This window comes from Catharus ustulatus, chromosome 1 (assembly GCF_009819885.2).
Source record: "Catharus ustulatus isolate bCatUst1 chromosome 1, bCatUst1.pri.v2, whole genome shotgun sequence".
Classification (NCBI taxonomy): Eukaryota; Metazoa; Chordata; class Aves; order Passeriformes; family Turdidae; genus Catharus; species Catharus ustulatus.
This window is the reverse complement of record NC_046221.1, coordinates 18,393,417-18,412,505: the sequence shown is the minus strand read 5'-3', so window position 1 is coordinate 18,412,505 and position 19,089 is coordinate 18,393,417. Positions and strand designations below refer to the sequence as shown.

Genomic DNA, 19,089 nt, shown 5'->3' with positions numbered 1-19,089 from the left:
TCTTCGGGTTCCACACCGCAGCCTTATAACTGAAAAGCAGGGCAGAGCCAGAAGGGATGACTGCTTTGTACCATTCTAAAGCTCCAGCCTATGCAGAGTTCACAGAAACACAGAATCCCCATAAATGACCTTTTTTTCAGCCCAGTGTAGCTTTTCTACAAAACTTGAATGTTTCAGGAGGTGGATTTCACAGGCTGTTCTTGCTGGGAGAGATGAAATACGTAAGTGGCAATGTTTTCACTTTTTTAATAGTTAAGAGATGTTGGTGGGCTGGAACTACTCGTTGCATTGCTGCAGTCTAAGAATGAAGAAGTCAGAAGAAATGCCTGCTGGGCTGTTACAGTCTGTGGAAGTGATGAACCAACTGCTGTTGAACTGTGCAGGCTAGGGTGAGTAGAAATAGTATCAAAAGTCAAAAGGAAATTTTTGATGCAGGAACTCGATTGAGGTCAATATTTACATATTTATAGCAGAATAACAAAGCTTTCTGATAAGCTGAATCTACTTTTGCACCACAGATGTTGCAGATGAGATGGTATTGATTTTAAAGAACAGAATCTTCTAACAAAATACAAGCCTGTAGAGACAACTAGAATTATAGATTTTTATATAGAATTAGATATATTATTTTATATAGAATTATAAAATATTTATTGTTTCTGTGACTGACTTAGGCTTTATATTGAGGAGACCTTATATCCATTAATATTAGAGACTACAGTGCCCTTTACATTTGAAACTGAAATAAAGGTTTCAGACTAATTTTAATATACTGTAAATTGTACTTACTGTACACAGGCTAGATTTGATTTACAAGCTATGGCTAACTGCAGGTGTGTGGAAGTGTCATGGAAAAGTGGCTCTGGTTTTTTCTTTCTTAGGAACTCCCAGTTCCCTGTATTAGTATCTGAATTACAAAGGCTGTTTCAGGTTATAAGAATTATGTCATGGGACTGCTCAGACAAGGCGACTCTTATAGTTACTGTTAAATTAAAATATACATAATTGCCCTGCTCCCTCTACTGGGCACTTCTTTGGTGACTGCACAGATACTTTAAATCCACCTATGAGGGAATTTCTGAGACTCTCAAAAATTCAGATCAGGAGGGGACCTCAAAGGTGATATTATCTTAGTATAAGACTGAATAAGGTACAGTGACATATTTTGGCTTGGGTAAATACTGATCCTACAGGAGTTTCACAACTTTCTGAGGTAACCTGTTCCAGCCTGGAATATCCTTACACATAGAAGGGGTTTCTCAGTTTTAAATATCCCTTAAAACAGATCATGTTGTCCTGCTTTCTGTGAGACTGAATAACCACTTTTTATAGCAGTTAACTCACTGAATTTTCTCATTTTTCATGTCCCTCTCTGTTTCTTTTTCATAACAAAATAAAAATGTTAAGCAAGTTTTGTTTGTATCATTTCATCACATATCTCTGAATTCCTCTAATTTTTTGTGCCATTTGGAAGTACCATCTCCCAGTCTGGATGAGGTACTTCAGGTGAGGTCATACCACCATCAAATAAAGCTCAGTAATTATTTTCTCTATCTTGTATATAACACTGTTGTAATTTAATCCCTTTTTCTGACTGTATTGAAGCAGGACTCTAATGTATGAGTCCTTTGAGTTTGACAGCATATTATTGATTATAATACATTAAACATAGTTTTTCAACTAGTCAGGCACTACTTCATGTTATTTTCATGTAGATCATATTTCCGTGACTTGATTTTCAGTATCCAAGTAGGAATAAGTGAAAAGACTTAGAAAAGTCAAAATATATCTCAAATTCAGCTCATATCTCACATGTACTTCTTCTGCGTATGTGTTAAGTCAGTTACCCAATTATAGTAAGGATTAGATGGACTTTTCATGATTGATTTTTGTCAAATACATAATGGCTATTTCTCATCACTTGTTACTTGCCAACTTGGTTTAATAATTTGATATGGTGTTTTTTGGACACTGAAATTTGATTGAATGATCTCTATTATGATTTCTTTGTTCATAGTTTTTTTCAAAACTAGATAGTATCTTTGCCCTTCTCCATTCTCCAGCCATGTAGCCTAGAATTTTCCAATACAATTATAAATAGTTCCAATGTTGCTTTTGCAAATTCATAGAGTGTATGAGGTAAATGTCCTCAGGGATTGCTAACCTTGTCTCTTCAAACTTATCCTAAACATTTTAAGACTTCTGTTTCTACCTTCTTGTTAATATTATCTGCTTGAAACCTTTCTATGAAAACTGAAGCAAAAAAGGCATCAGACTCTTTTCCCCCTGGTTTTGGTTTTTTTTTTTTTTTTTTTTTGTTGTTTTTGTATTTTTTTTCCCCTAAACAGTCTTGGAACTGCAGTATGCGATGCTTTCCTGATTCAGTTTGCTTTATTTTCTTAGTGAGGTTTTCCTAAGTTTTTCAGGTCAAAAGTTGTCAGTTTGTGGGTTTCAGCACCAGGAAAAAGCTTAAGAAAGTAATTCCTGTCCTCCCATGTCTCCACATTGCTATTTGTTTCCATTTCCATGCTGCAAAAATCCTGCTATTCTGGTGGTAACAACTCCTTGTGTTTCCATGCTTGTTCATGTTTAGCAAATATCTGCCAGCTGTGCTCCCTCACACACAGTAACAGTCCTAGACTAGAAGATTTCACACATTGCATAATACACAACTGCATCTGCAAATTGCCTTGCCGCTGAAAAGAGAGAGAGGGAGAGAGGTTGCCTGGACTGTATCATATGGTTGGCTCTGATCATTATTCCTTTTACATCTTTTTTTCTCCCAAGTTCTCTATGGTGCATAAGATCCTTCTAGATAAAACGTTTTGGCATCCTGTCTGCATTTCTTTAGGTAGCATTTAACAACCTAAAGGAATTGCTTTTGTTTTCGAGCACTGCATGGTGCTTCCCTTCCCTAGAGAAGGAATTTGGTGCAGCACAGCCACTCCTTGCTGTCCCAGAGGGCACAGGTTCGGCCCTTGGAAGTGAATGTCTTGGTCTTGGTAATGCTGAAAACTAACTCTGAGCTGTATAATTACATTTATTTAGTATTTAATGATGAATTAGCCTTTGTATTTTATTTATCAGTGCTTTAGACATCCTAGAAGAAATTAATCTGTCAACAAACCGTAAAAATAAGTTCAGTGAAGCTGCTCTGGAAAAGCTACTTGATAACAATCTTTGCCAAAAGTACAGCCTGATGGGATATTTATCATCAAATAATATCATTACTAATGGATTCTATGATTGCGGTCAGGTAAGCTATTCTAAACAAATTACTCTGTTTAGAAAGAGTAAAATTTTCCTCTTAATTTAGAAAGAGTACTGTAGCAACAGCCAAAATCTGGTTACAGAAAAGACTTTGTTTTCTTGTCCTAAAATTTCACAGCTGTTATACAGATCTCTTTTGATTATCTTTCTTAATGCATGAAATCATCTTCATGGTATTCCCTAGCTGTGATCTTCACAATCCTATCTGAGCTGTTCAGACCTTTCCAGATCCTTTCTCAAACTTTAGTTCTTCTGGTCTGTTTCCCTGCACTAAATGCTAACTTGACATTGTATGACCTGAGGACATTTTGTTTGTTAATTTTTACATAAGGAAGCAAAGAGTTCATATTTTCACCTCGGTCATGACCCTTTCTGTCTCAAAAGAAGTGTTTGTATATAAAGACTGACTCTGGTATCACTTATTAGTGCTGTGCTCAATTTAAATCTGAGAAGGACTTTTCAAAATACCCAGATGAATTAGAAATACCAGTCGTACTGACAATCAGTGAAATACCTGCTCCTAAAGCACTTGGTTACTTTTGAAAATTCCATCCTTCTGAAGATTGTAAAGCAGGAGCATTTCCTCATTCTGGAAGTGTTTGAAATGCTTCAAACCCAATAACTACAAGCTAAAATATTTATGCACAATCTTTTCTAAGAAAACTTGATGAAGAAAATGCAAATTAAGAAGAGAATAATTTCTGATATTTTTAAAGCTTTATAAGTTCTTACACAGTCTTTGGTTTAAGATTAGGAAATTTTAAATTACCGTTTAGGTGTATTTTAAATACATTTTTTTTCTCTGCATCTTTAACTGAACAGAACACCCTATATTTTATGCTAATTTTCTTGTAGGTAAAACATGGAGAGAAATTTTTGTCTTTGGAAGAACTAAGCAAGCAAGAGCTTACTGACCGTCGAGCAATAATCTTCATTAATGCTAAACCCCAAGAAAAGTGAGTCATGTTAGATCTACTAGCATTTGTTGTAATAGCTCATCTTTTTAATGGTTTTCACTGTTTCCATTACAAACTTTATCTATCTATCTATCTATCTATCTACACACACACACACATAAATAGAGATATCTATTTTATTCCCAGCATGGTGCTTTTATGTCCTAGGAAGCAAAATGTTTATATTTTATAAAATAAGAATTTGGAAAATAGCTTATTCAGTTGAGTTGCTTTATTTATCTTAGCCTTGAAGACCCATTCATTTAATACTCTGTAATTCCTGATGATGGGACAACCAGTGTTTTATCAGTTATAACAAAGCTTGTCATCTGCTGTAATAATTATGTTTTCTGAGCTGAATGTCAACATTTGTCAATGAAACCTATGATTTGATGGGCCTCTTGTACAGACAAATGCATGGAATTCTAAGCACATCATTCCAAGGGGTGGGACAAAGCCAAGCATTAAGCTCTCAGGCTTGATAAAGAACCTGTGTCCATTTCTTCTATGTTTAAGTTGAAGCCAGCCTAACAAATCTTCTAAGATTTGAATGCAGGAAGTTGGTATTGGGCTTGTTTAACTGGGAGCCATTTCCTGTAAACAGTCTCACAGATCAAAGATCACTCTACCAATATTTTGCGAGTCCAAAAATTTCATCTCTGTCAACACATCACATATTTGGGTTACAGTGTCATTAGCTTCCCTTTTAAGCTTGTATATGACACCATAAAGATGTCTGGGAATATCTATGACAAATTAGACTTCCATGCTCTTTGTTGATCCCTAGAGCTGTCTTTAACTATCTGGTCTTCATTCTTTGACTTTGATACAGCTTCTTGGTTTTGCACTTTGGCAGGAGCCTTACTCCCCAGTTACTTTTGTGTACATTGTTAGGCATTCACCAATCTCAGAAGGAAAAAAGAGCTCTAGCACAGGACCTGGCAGGGCTCATTGGCAGAGCTTTAAACCAGCCTGGAAGAGGGAAAGGGACAAAGCCAGGCTGGCCAGTGATGGAGTAATGGGATGGTGTGTCAAAACTTGAGGAAAGGAGCACTACTGGGATCCCTCAGTCGCCTCAGGAAGTGTTGACTACAATGTACCATACCCTAAATGTTTCTACACTAATGCACCCAGCACAAGGAACAAACAAGGGGAATCCAGGCTTTGGCCCAGGCACAGGGATTTGACATCACTGGCATCAGTGAAACCTGGTGGGATGAATCCTGTGCCTGGAGTGCCCTGTTGGATGGTTACAGGCTCTTCAGGAGGGACAGGCACAGCAGGAGAGGTGGAGGGGTGGCACTGTATGGAACAGAAGGGGTAGATTGTATGGAGCTCACAGCTGGCAGCGGCACAGTTGAGAGCCTCTGGATAAGGTGCAATCAAGGGACAAACAAACAAATAATGCAGATGCCATCATGGGAGTCCACTACAGACCTCCTGGGCAAGACAATGGTGAATTGTTCTTTGAGGAACTGAGGGACTCTTCCAAGCCAACTGCCCTTGTCCTTATGGGAGAAATTAACTGAGACCATCACAGAGCTGGTACAGCACAGGCCAGAAGATTCCTAAAAACCTGAATGACAACTTTACGGAACAGGCTTGGGAAGATGCCCTCCTTGATCTACTCCTTGTCAGCAAAGGTGGATCTTGTGAGCAAGTGGAGATTGGTGGCTGTCTTGGCCACAGTGACCATGAAGCAGTTGAGTTCAAAATCTCTGTTAACAGGAGGAAAAATGCAAAAACCTCAACTCTGCATCAGAGGAGAGCAGACCTCAGCCTGCTCAGGAAATTAGTGAGTAAGATCCTCTGGGAACATGTTTTTGCAGATGTTGGCATCTGTCAGTGTTGATCACTTTTTAAACATCACCTCCTAAGGGCACAAGAGCAGACAATTCCCAAATGACAGTAGTCCAGCAGAAGGCCCTCTTAGTTGAACAGGAATCTTCTCTTAAAAATAAGGCAAAAAAGAAAGGTGTATGCCCAGTGGAAGCAAGGTCAGGTGACATGGGAAAAACACAGAGCTGCTGGCTGGTGTAGGGACAAAATTTGTATGGCCAAAGTTCAGCTGGAGTTGAAGCCAGCCAGAACTGTGGGAGACAATAAAAAGAGTTTTTTCAAATTTATAAATGGCAACAGGCAGTGTAAAAACAACATTGTCCTGTTACAGGATGAAGATGGTCTCCTCACAAACAGGGACAGAGACAAGGCAGAGGTGTTTAACACATTCTTTGCCTGTGTCTTCAATAAGGATGATGGAGCAAGGGTACCCTGAGCCTGAGGACCATAACTGGGAGAATGATCAGCTCCCAGTCAACCCTGAAATTGTGCAGGATCTGCTGCTCCAGCTGGATCCCTACACATCTATGGGGACAGATGAGATTCCTTCAGGAATCCTTAAAGAACTGGATGATGTTATTGCACAAGCTCCCTAGATGATTTTTGAACAGTCTTGGGAATATAGAGACATTCCAGCTGACTGGAAGCTGGTGAATGTCCTGATTTTCAAGCAGTGCATAAAGAAGGATCCCAAAAACTACAGGCCTATTAGTTTCACTTCACCAGTGCCTGTAAAGTTATGGAGAAGATTATTCTCTGATGTATTGAAAAACATCTGAAAGACAATGCAGTCATTGGTCACAACCAGCACAGCTTCATGAGAGGAAAATCCTGCTTATCCAACCTGATTTCCTTTCATGATGAAGTAAACCATGGGGTTGAGCAAGGGGAGCCAGTGGATGTAATGAGATTTTTGGATTTCAGTAAAGCTTTCAGTGCTGTCTCTCACAGTGTCCTTCTGCACAAGATGTCCAGCCCACAGCTGGATAAACACATCATGTGATGGGAGAGCAGCTGGCTCATGGTCAGGCACAAAGGGTTACAGTGATTGGAGTGACTTCAGACCTAAGAAAAATATTAAACTGTTAGCATTAAAGGAGAGCCATGAGGATGGTGAAGGGACTTGAGGGGAAGCTGTGTGAGGAGCAGCTGAAGTCTCCTGGTCTGTTCAGCCTGGAGAAGAGGAGACTGAGGGGAGAGCTCATGGCAATCTTCAACTTCCTCATGAGGGTCAGGCACTGCTCTCTTCTCTGTGGTGACACAACCTGAGAGAATGGCCTGAGGGAAGGTTTAGGTTGGATATTAGAAAAAGTTTCTTCCCCCAGAGAGTGGTTGAGCACTGGAACACCTGCCCAGGGAAGTGGTCACAGCACCTGAAAGAGTTCAAGAAGGATTTGGACAATACTCTCAGGCACATGACATGACTGTTGGGGATGGTTCTGTGCCAGGAGTTGGATATGAGGATCTTGATGAGTTGCTTCCAACTCAGCATATTCTGTCATTCTATGACTCCATACTTCATTTTTGATCCCTGAATTAATGTCTGGTTTTTTAGTAGTTATGTTATTTCTTTCACTTTTTTACCACCTATGAATATGTTTATTATCCTTTAAAATCCAAATTCCATTTCATAGCTTCACATGCAAATATTAACTCTGCAAATAACATGCAAAACCATCTTACTCTGTTTCAGTGTTGTAGAAGAGAAGGTACAAGATGAATCAGTGCCTGTTTCAAGAGTAAGCAGCAAAGAAAAAATAAGGTATGAGTCTCAGATTTACTAATTGCCAATGTTCTGTTGTTCCTCTAAAACTAGAAATAGAAGTCTGAGAAAATAGTGACAGTTTCTGAATGGAGTACAAATACCTAAACACCATGTTAGATGGTTTTGGAGATTTTCTTTCACCTCCTGTTTGCAGTAATATTCCTTTGTCTATCTTAGTGATTATTTGTCCTCTCTTCCCATGCAGTATTTGAACAGCTCACACTTATTTGCTTTTTTTTCTTCATTATCTCTTGGAAGCAGTGAAATACTGTTATTTTACAACTTGACAACCAAGACACAGGGAAATTACACTAGAAGTTCTTTCTCAGTTTAGAACCTAAACCCATGAAATGTTCCTACACTGCCTATATGCCTCCGTATTTCTAGATTAAATCTCTTCTAGCACAGTTGACAGATGACTAAAAGCTGAGAAAGGTGTGCTCAGAACTCTCCTGATTTTTAGGCAACTAGCCTAAAAATGCTTCACTTGCAGCACTTGTCCTGATTCATACCATACACTAGGTACAGTGCTGCAGTCTGTCTCTTCACACTAAGTAGATCAGCACTTCTACTCTAGTAGTGGAAAATTAGTTTCCTTCTCTTACAAAAAGAGAATTTGAGTCTGTCCCTCACACCTGCAGATAGCTGACCACAAGATATTTGGGGTTTAGCAGTCTCTTAGTGGTTTGTTGTAGCTGATCACTAATGATGAGGTGTAGTGAACAGGGCTTTTTACTTGAGCTGTTCAGTTACTTAACTCTCCTTATTCTCACCAAGACCAGGCTTCTAGTCCTCATCTAATATAAAATACTTAACCTGTAGTTTGTTCCTGTGGAAGGAAACTGGGCCATGATGTCCCAACTGTCCTTCCTGTAAAACAGCAGCACAATCATGATCACAACAGTGAGTGCCTTCTGGAGAAGGCAGGTGTACATGCCTGATTCCAGGGGAATCCACAGTCCAAATCGAGCCTCCTTGCCATCAATGGAATGTTCTCTAGTCCTTGATAGGGATGTGATACAACCTGCGACTGTCCTTGGCTTTTCTGTTAGCTAACTTAATGAGCTGACCATTTATCATGCTGGCTTCTGTGGGTCCCAATCCTGCCTTCTTAATTTTCCTTTCTTTGTGGTAAAGGGAGCCTTGGCAATGGCTGAGGATTATGAGTTGTAGTCAGTGATGGACATTACAAAATGCTAAGTGCTGCAGGGTTGGGAAGAAAAAGGAGAAATGGTGTGTCTGTTGTAGGAGCTGATGTACTATGTTTCCAGTTTTTATTTTGGAGCTCATTCATGAACTGTGATATTCTACTGTGTTTTATTGACAGAGATAATGCTTGTATATTTCTCTATCTGCACTTGAGAAATTAAATGTGCAATGAAAAAATAGAGATAAAACTAAAACCTGCTTTTGATCTCAATAGTTGAGTGGTATCTCCACTAGAGCAAAACCAGAAGTTACCTAACAATGGTGTTCACTCAGCAAAAGGAGCACTAGAGAAAAAGTCTTAAAGTATTATACTTTGAGTTATATTTGAATATGTTTGAATTATATCAGCTTGTTTAGAACAGACATGCAAATTATTGACAGATGTAGCTACTGACTGAATTTTTGAGGTTTAGACTTAAATCAGTGTCAGACTAGTCTATCCAAAAGTTAATGACTTACAAGGCAGACGTTTCCATTTGACTAGTTTTTTGGTCTGTAAGCACTCCTGAAATTCTGTTTAAATCATTTGATAGTAGATACCTGAAATGGATTGTATGAATTGCATTGTGCAAGGTCCCTGTTTCAGGATGCACCAGAGTAGATACAGCAGCTTGAGTGCCTTAGGAGGCCTGTCCCAGCTTCTGCTCCCTTGCAAGTCCTCTGCTGCCCGCGAGCCCTGCTCATGACCCACTGTGCCTGTGCCTTTACTCAAAGGGAGTAGAGGCAAGGGGAGATACTGAGCCCCAGCTATGTTTTCTCTGTTTCAGTGGGGAGTTCCTTCACCTTGGAAGATGCTCTAGAGTCATAAGCCATTTTGTATAGTCTCAAGATCAGGGAGACCTGTTCTGACAAGATAATATATTTGTTTATTACAGTGTGTGATGGGGATACACTTGGATAGTTGCTTTTTCATGTAATTTATGTCAATTACAGTGTAAATGACTGCTCTGTTTGCAACCATAACTCTTTTGAAAAGCAAAAAAATTCTTTAGGAAAAAAACAAATACCTGCCTCAATTCCCCATAGTAAACCTTGCAGGGTACAAGGACTCCTTTCTTCAAGTATGAAATAATTGCTTTTGAATGTCATGATCAAGTTGTATGATTTATAACCCCATTGTCATTCATTTTGAATCCATAATTCATACATCATTATTATTATTAATTTGTGAGATATATGGGAGTTACTTGAAGGTCAGTAGCTGACTCCAAGTTTCAAACATGCTTAGACTTTTTCCTGAAAATTTTTTCCTTTGATCATATGTTTCTGTTCATCATTATTTTGCAAAGTACTACTGAACATTGTTTAAAGCCATTGTTTTGAAAAAGTGATACTACTTTATATAAACCATAGTTGAAGGCCAAGAGAAAGGGCAGTTGTAATTGTCTGCTGGAAATGTCTGAATTAGATGTGAGAATGTGCCTAGTTTGACATATATTTTCATTGACAGCAACATTTTTAATCACTCAGTTTCGTATCTGATATGCACATTGACTGGGCTAAAGCACTGTATTTAATGCAGACTAATAAATGTGTGCTTATTCCATCCTATGTTTCAATACTGCATTTAAGAAAATACTTCCCAATGTTCATTTGTTCCTTATATAAAGAAAATGAGGGCATTTAAGCTATGCAAAATGGGAAAGAAAATAGGTGTCATGGCTGCTTTTTGATGGTAGACTCTTGGCTGCCTTCTTCCTCCAACTGATGCTCTGGTGACCTGCTGGACTCTTGTACTAAAGTTCCAAAGAATCAGAAACAGTTTGGAGATTATTAAAGTGCCTTGAGCTCTCCTTTGCAATACTCTGCTTTCACAGCAAGTAGTCTCACAACTAGGAAGACAGCTCTGAGAAATGAGAGTGATTTTTTTCTGATGTCACAATTCCCGCTGGCAAGAAAACGGGGATTTAAAAAATAGGGCAGGAAAAAAGACAGTAGAAGTCTCCTGTAGTGGTTACCAGTTATTTTATAGCACTGAGGTGTAAGACAGCAGCTCCTCAGGTTCTTATGAGATAAGGATTAGACAGATATGATGAACTGAAGAGTTGAGGAGTAAGGTAGAGACAAGTGTGGAAGATAACCTTAAATCAGCTCTTCCACCATGGAATGGAACATAGTCATACCTGAGAGAAATAAGCAGCAGCAAAACCCCAGACAAATCACTGTTCAAACCCACCTCTCTCAGATATTTTGTTCTTGAAATTTGAAAGGAGGAGAATAAGTGTGACTCTAGAGTTGTTTGAATAGGTAGGAATAGGAAGCAAATTCTCCCATAGCACTGTAATTTAATGGTGCACTTCTCATAGAGAAAATAAAGTACTGACAGGATAGAAGGGGAAGAAGGGGGGAAAGGGCAAATGGTGAAGAAACAAGAAGTATAGCATTTATAAATGTTCTTTTGAAAACCTCCTAAACTGGACACCAGAGAGTTGGGAATAATTCAGGATTTTTTAAACACGGTGTTTTAACCATAATGTATGAATGAATAAATGGATAAGTAGATAGCTATTTAATCTAGCATTATAAGGTTCTCTGGCTGTAGTTAGATAGAGTCAAATTAGATAAAGAAAACTGTTTGTCTGCTTTTTTCCAAGTGTAAGTGTAATTAATAACCAGAACAGTTTATTTAAGAGGGTGGTGAATTTTCTATAATTTTAAGATTAAATCTTAATTGGTTATCCTTCTAAAATAATGTGCTTTGTGACACCTATGAAAAGGGCTTTTTGTGGATATGGTAAATCTCAATAGATTAAAGAAAAGTTTGCAAAGTATTCTGAAGACAAATTGCTTGAATTCAGCTACTGATAATGGTGTATGCCCTTTTGCTTTGTTCAATGCCTTCCATCTTAAGAGTGCTATTCATAGTATAAATTTTAAGAATAATTTGAAGAGCATGCAGTAATGATAGCATGTCCTGGAGCCATAGTCCTCTAGTGGTCCTTTATTTCTTTTCTTCTTTTTCCTTCCAAGATCACCAGAAGTATTATAGATTTTTTTAAAAATATGCCAAAGCTGTTAAATGAAGGAAAGAAGTTTTCTTGTATTTCACAGTAAAAATTTTCAGGATCTATGCTGATAAAAGACATAATACTTACAAAATACAGTTTCATGTGTTCCCACAAATAAAAGATACTGATTTTATAGTTGCTGCATAACTTGTGAAATGCACAGTATTTCATTTAAGCAGAACAGCCATTTCATTTATACTTCTGCTGGGTGCTTAAGATGCCTGTATAGGATCATAGTCACTTTTCAGATCCTGAACATTAGTAAAATATGAAGCATGTGCAATGAAAGAGTCAGCAAAAACACAGACTTGTAAAATCTTTCTCTGACAAACCATGCTGTAGTTTGCATAATGCTTGAAGTACCTGAACTTGCAAGTACAGAGGCTGTCTTTTGGAATGTCCTGTCAAGATTTCAGCTGTGCTTTTGATACCACTTTTTCTTTTATTTCAAGACCAGATTTTTATCAAGTAAAAACTCACTGGAGTTAATGATTTTTAGTTCAAATCCATACAGAACTAAACCATAACTAAAAACATGCCCTATATTTATATAGTAAGTGTCTTCTCCTCTATATAATCCATACATGGCAAAGGCATATCAGAGCCGTTAACTAAAACTAAAATGAGAATTGACAACAATGTAAATATGGAGCTAGTGGCATTTGTTCCTAACCACCTCCTCAGGTCATGTTCCGTAAGTGTTCTCTACAGCTTTTTAGATTTTGGATATTTGTTATCAAGGGAAAAGATGTCTCCTACCTTCCACCTCTCCCTAGTCAATTTGTCTAAATGTCCTGTTGGAGAACTAATGTATTTGAATTTGATCTTTAAAGATTACAGTATTCTAGATAACTGTATAACTTTTTTTTTTTCTATGTAAGAAAAGGGAAGGGGAAAAAAGAGGAGGAAAAACCAAAAGAAGTTACCCCAGTTGCAACTCCAGTTGAGGAGGAAATAAATATAGAAAATTCACAATGGGTACCACCACCTGATTTCATTTTAATGGATTACATTAATGATGCTTCCAAAATAATTCTACCACTAACTACTACCCGAGAACAAGTTGTGGCTCTTGCACAGTGAGTACCAAATTGTATTTCCATAAGCTGAATTGGTAAAATAACTGTTTTCTTATCCAAGGTCAACTTTTTCAGAATAGTTATTTTCTCATGCTTAAGTGGAGTCCAAATCAGCTTTGGCCCAGAATGTTGACATATTTAGATTTTAAGCTTCTAGTTTCTGTTTTTGTTGCAATTAATTTAACATATTTTTTAAAAAGTACCACTTGCAACAAAAGGCTATCAATTTCTCATTTTAAAAATATACTTATAGATAATTTCATGTTCTTTCTCACATTTATACAACTGTACTGGTTCTTTCCAGTGAACACATCAGCATATAGCATCTACATCATCTAGGAACCCCAGTGACCCAGGTTTTGGACAGCCTAAAAGCATCATTAGAACGTAATCTAATAGTCAAGATGGTTGCAAGTTACATGTATCCTGTCTGTTTTTTCTCCTACCATCTTTCCTGCCTACTTGGTTTTGTAATCCCTTGGGACAGCAACTCTGTTGTGTTTTGTTTCCTATAGGGCCAAAAGCATAAGACAAGTTTTCTAACATAGTTTTTAAGTGCTCTTGTAATTAATATCCTGATGATTTAATAGTGCCAGAATATTGCAATAGTATCAATGGTGATTGGTTGGTATTAATGTGTGATTCATTAGTTACACTGACTACTCAGCCTGGGCACCCATCACTCTAAGCGGTGTGTCTGTTTTCAACTTCTCCACCTTTATATCTAGGCAGTTTCCAGGCTGCCTCCTGAATCTGGAGAGTTTGGTGTCATATCCCACTTAATCTCACAAAATTTGTTACTTTTACTAACTCTCATTTTTAATGAAGTCATCTAATGTGATGTGAGGAATGAATTTTCCATTGATTGCAGAATTTGACAGGACAGATATACATCCTTTACTATCCAGCTGTGTATAAATCATGCTGCCTTCCTCAAGGTGGAATCCATAAAATTCTCTTTTAAATCCACTCTTCTAACACACCAGTGAAATACTAGCAGACACCCAACCCAGTGAAACAATCATGGGAAATTAAAGTAGAATGTTTTTTCTGTGGGGGCTTTTTTGTCTGTGTTCCATTTTAGGTGGCTGCCTGAATAGTATTTTTTGAATAGGGGGTGGGGAAAAAGGCAGCTCCAGCATCTCTCAGCAGCCTGGCAGCCTGGCTAGAGTTCCTCATTGGGGAGGGAGTCAGGCTAGATGAGGGGACATCAAGAATGCAGGATGTCTCCTTCAGAACAAACACAGCACACCTTTGTGTGGTGGTGAGCACATTGGCAAGGGCAGCATTGCTCTCTTTAATGAGGGCTGGCACACACAGCACAAGCGGCTGCGTCAAGCCCCACACATTCTCAGCTTCACCCAGTAATTCCCAGCTTCAAGACTGACATGCTTGGTGAGAGCTCCCTGTGCCCATGCTGTTGCAAACAATGCTTCCTCGACTCTAAATTTTGAAAAGCGAGGCCTTGAAGGTTGCCTTGCTTACACTGGGCAGAGGGACACGTTCACTGCTTCTGCAAGAGGAGGGGATGCAGGTTTTAGCTCCCTGTCTGAAGCAATGGCTTGTGATTTTCATCTCAGCTCTGCAATATCTTATCCAGAGTGAGAGACCTCAATGACCCTTGTGCCTGTGGAAGATGAAGGTGTGTGTGAATGGGGAGACTCACAAACCAGGGTTTGGTCCTGTGTGTGCACAGTCCCCAAAAAGACATGCTTTTGGCAGAGCTTGCGCTGACGGTGAGGTCTGACCTATTTCCGTTTCTGTTTCTGAGCCATTTGTTTTAATGGATAAATACTGCTCACCCCCAAATACTGGCTTCAATATAAGCAAGCACATGTAGAAGATAAGTACCTTCAATGAATACAGTTGCTTTCCTATGTTGGGATCATTACCTATGGCTTTATTTTTGTCATACATATTCCCATGCTTTATTATTATTTCAAACAAATGATAGGTCTGGGGACTGTAATATGTAACTCACTGAATCTATAACCTGTAAACATGAACATCAGCTGCTCAGTAATTACACTGTTATTGATGACATTTTCTGAGGACTTTGTGCCTATACTACACCTCTCCAGAATCTCTACTTTTGCACCTTGGTTTAGATCTGTGATAAATATGAATGACCTGAGTTGTGGTTATCTGTATTTATCAGTAAGCATATTTAAAATGCCAATTACTAAATTAAAAAAAATAATTAAGCAAACGTAGAAAAAGTATTGCAGGCTTAAAGGTCATTCACTTCTTGCTTGTATATATTTCATTGTGCTACATTTTAGCGATAAATGCAAGAGGAATTATAGATATAATTGATCTGAGTATGCATTTGGAACAGGTTTGTTGCAGACAAGATGGGTGGCCCTATCGAAAGAGAGGAACTACATAACTTCTGGTGGGAACTTGACATGAGTAAAATAGAATTTGGACTGAAAAGCAACATTGTGCCTATCGGGAAAATCAAGAGAGGCTCATTCTATCACAGAGCTTTACTTTTCAAGGTACGTTATAATTTATTTTTCAACATAACATGTTGTTGTTAAATGGATAATCTAAGCTAAGGTATATTTGCATCAGTATGATACAGTATTTATATTCATGTAAAATCTTTTGTATACAGTTCCATAATTTTTCAACAGTAAAATTGATTTCCCAGTGAATGGAAGCCAGCATCGCTTCTTTCTGTAAAGATTCTGGTTGTCATTAAATTGTCTTAAGTGATATCAGCAGAATACTTGATTAACGGCAAAAAGCCAAAGTATTTGATTTGGAGTCAAAACATTTTACATTTTCTGTAAACTGTAAAATATTGAATTATGCAGCTTCTTTCATTTTCCATGCTGCAAAAGTAAACTTGTTGGGACAATTTTTATTTTGTATCTATGCAGTATTCTGTGATAGTATATAATAGCTTCTATGTTCTAGTTTCTTAGAAGAAACAGGGAAATTTTATTTCTTCTTTTTTCATATGAAGATGTACTGGTGCAGCCTGGTTATCTGTCCCATCCTTTTTCCTTGGCTGGATTTTTCTCTTTTCTTGAATGGAAACAGAGAAACAAGGGCCTAGCACATTAAGCAGGAAGGGCCTAGGAAAGAGTACACAGGAGAAGGAGTAAGACTGTAAATTTATGGTGTCCATAGGGAGAGAAAGTTTCCAACTTACTTTATGACATTCTGAGGGCGTGAATTAATTATTGTCCACTGTCCTAAGAAACATTTTTAGGGACAGGTCCTCTCTCTTAAAAGCACAGCACTCTAAGCAATGGATATCCGTGTCCATTTGTAGCGAGTTAAAAATCTTCCAGGATTTCATTCCTTCGCAGGACATGTGTGTTGAAAAAGCAGTTTGATAGCTGGAAATCATTATAGGTCTGTCTGTGATAGTGCAGCCCAGAGAAAAGGCAGGTGTTTCATCTAGCAGACACTTGCCTCGCATTTCATTGCTTCCCACATTTCCAGGGCTGAAAAGCAAGGAGTGTGCTTTGGAGTGAATCAACAGTCCTAAACTTACACTGATAAAAATGTTACATTTTTACACTTAATATTTCATACTAGCTGTATGTGTGCAGTGTGCCTACACCTCATTGCTTGAATAGACTTCAAAATGTTACTCAGAAGTAAGTCTCCCAAATAGAAAAAAAACATTGCTGGGTACTGTGGGTGTTGCACTTCATTTGAGATCTAAAGGACTAGCTGATAAACAAATGTATCAGTGTTTGAAAAGAGGTAAAATTAATGTTTTTCATGTTGTGCATAGGATATGCAAGAAATAGCATATAAAAGCCTACATTTTCTACACGAAACCAACATGAAAGGTTTGAAGTTTGGAACACTTAAGAAATTCATAAAGTTTCAAGAAAGCTCTAGGCCTTTCAGGTGTTTGTTTTATTTTTAAACATGACTAGGCATTGCTGTGTATCACGGAAGCTACGTGAATGAACTGCAATTTACTACTTTTTCTTTCTGTTTCAGGTGTTAGCAGACAGAAATGGCATTGGCTGTACTTTAGTTCGTGGCATGTATAACAGAGCTTGGAATGAAGTTAAATTGGTTGAACGCTCTCCCAAAGGGCTTCTGCTTCCTCCTCAAGAGTATGTTGTAGATGTAATGTTTGAACCAGGCCGTTTGCTGAAACAAGGAAGTGCAAAGGCTGATCAATACAAATATATTTAATCACCTCGATGAATTTCACCAAAATAAATACTTCAAATATGTTTGCAGTGCTGTATTTATGAAACATGGGGAGGTTCATATCCAACTATCAAAAAAAGGTCTATCTATAAGGTTTAATTAAATGTGATTTTGGTATCTAGCTTCAGTGCTTAGAAATTATGTTAATTTTTTGTACTATTTTAAGACTACATTGCAAAACTGCAGGTTAAAATTTGGTAATCATTAATATTTGGTGTGTGCTAACATTACAATGCTTATTAAATAGGTTAAATTCCAAAACAGCATATTCTTTTTTTTTTTAAATATTTCCTTCTAATCCCATGCACATTTATAGGAATTTCATGTCCATAAGCAATAAATGTGAATATATCTGATGAAATAACAAGACATCTAAAAACAACTGGACCATTTTTGTGTGAAATAACCCAAGAACTGAGAACTAGAACTACAATAACAGTATCCTTTCAGCCTCTATAAATGGGAAAAAAAATCCCATTTGTATTTCTTAAAACTTGGCAGAGTTAATATTTACAGATAATAGAATACTCTGGATGAAAGTAAATACTGTTTGGCACAGGAAAGACACATAATTGCTAAGTTAGTGCTTGTGATCTGTTCAAGTTTTTTATTTTTGACTTGAAGATAAAATGGACTCTGAGAAGGCAGCGGTTTGAGATCAGGGAATTTGAATTTCTTGCAGCCTTGGGTAACGTGATGTTGCTGAAGAGCGGCGGTGCTTTTAAGAGAGGTGAAATACTGGCTAGAGGACTCTGGTAAACACTTCCTGGTGAAACTGTCAGGAATGTACTGGAGTATTTCAGAGAGCACCACTATCAATTGAGTTTACTGTGGAAAACTGAGAGAATGCACTGTACAGCAGTTAGGCCGGTGCAGGCAGTTCTGTTGTACAGAACTGAATTTCAGCAGACCAGAACACCTACAACAAGGCATTTACTTCCTGCCTACCAAAAATGTGATTGAAAAATTTGGGGTCTGTGTTCTTTTAGCATTTTTAATGTTTGTATAAACACAGTCACTTGCCTTGACTGCTTTGGGTTGAGGAGAAGGTTTGTATCTGTTGTATTCATTACTGCTCATGAGCATGATCCCACCACTCCCTCTCCTTCCTCCTCTGACATGCAGCATGATTTCCTGGTAGCCCTTAGGGGAACATTTTATCTTTGTGTTGTAAATTCGCTTATATAGCCTCATGTTCATTTTTTTTTTACCTTATGTTCAGCAGTCCTCTAGACAACAGAATGAAAAAGAAATCTGGAAACAAAATGCAGGATGTACTGGCAGAACTGAGAGAAGGGTGAGGATGTGTTTCTTATCATTGCTATGTAGCAGGTAGGAGACTGATGGAAAGACATATGCTCTCATTGACAGGTATGATTGGGTATAGAAACCCACAACTTTGAAAGTCCAGTAAATTTAAGTAAAATAAGAATTAATTTCCTGCTAGCTATCATTTTGTATAGTTTTCTTACATTGGAATTTCATTATTTTGTATTGGAACCATAATGTTAAACTATGACTTATTGTGTTTGAGGAGGTCTTGAAAAGAAAGCAATTTCTGTTGTTTCTAATAAAAATCGATATAAAAAATAGGCAAAATGCACTTTTTCAAAATAAAAATTGGGAAATTTCTAGACATATAATCTCACTTTGCATAAAATAATTGTCTAAAGAAATAAAACCAAATACTATGCCCTTCATTGTATAATGCAGAATCTGATGATTAGAAATGTAGGATCAAAAAATCTTTTATGTCTTTCACAGTTTTAAAC

The 19,089-nt window shown here is 37.7% G+C and overlaps 1 protein-coding gene across 6 annotated transcripts in view; it reads left to right on the top strand.

Annotated features, from left to right (window-relative positions):
- The window catches only part of ARMC3 (armadillo repeat containing 3), a 62,059-nt gene extending 43,157 nt beyond the window's left edge, over positions 1-18,902 (top strand). For 5 of the 6 annotated variants that reach the window (XM_033064050.1, XM_033064039.1, XM_033064019.1 and 2 more), the window contains 7 exons: positions 253-389; positions 3,088-3,256; positions 4,126-4,226; positions 7,759-7,827; positions 12,929-13,126; positions 15,465-15,627; positions 17,099-18,902. In XM_033064050.1, coding sequence (XP_032919941.1) covers positions 253-389; positions 3,088-3,256; positions 4,126-4,226; positions 7,759-7,827; positions 12,929-13,126; positions 15,465-15,627; positions 17,099-17,299 — 1,038 coding nt within the window. In that variant the 3' untranslated portion in view covers positions 17,300-18,902. The remainder of the gene's footprint in view (positions 1-252; positions 390-3,087; positions 3,257-4,125; positions 4,227-7,758; positions 7,828-12,928; positions 13,127-15,464; positions 15,628-17,098) is intronic. The other variant, XM_033064031.1, reaches the window with a different exon arrangement.
- Positions 18,903-19,089: the final 187 nt, after the last annotated feature.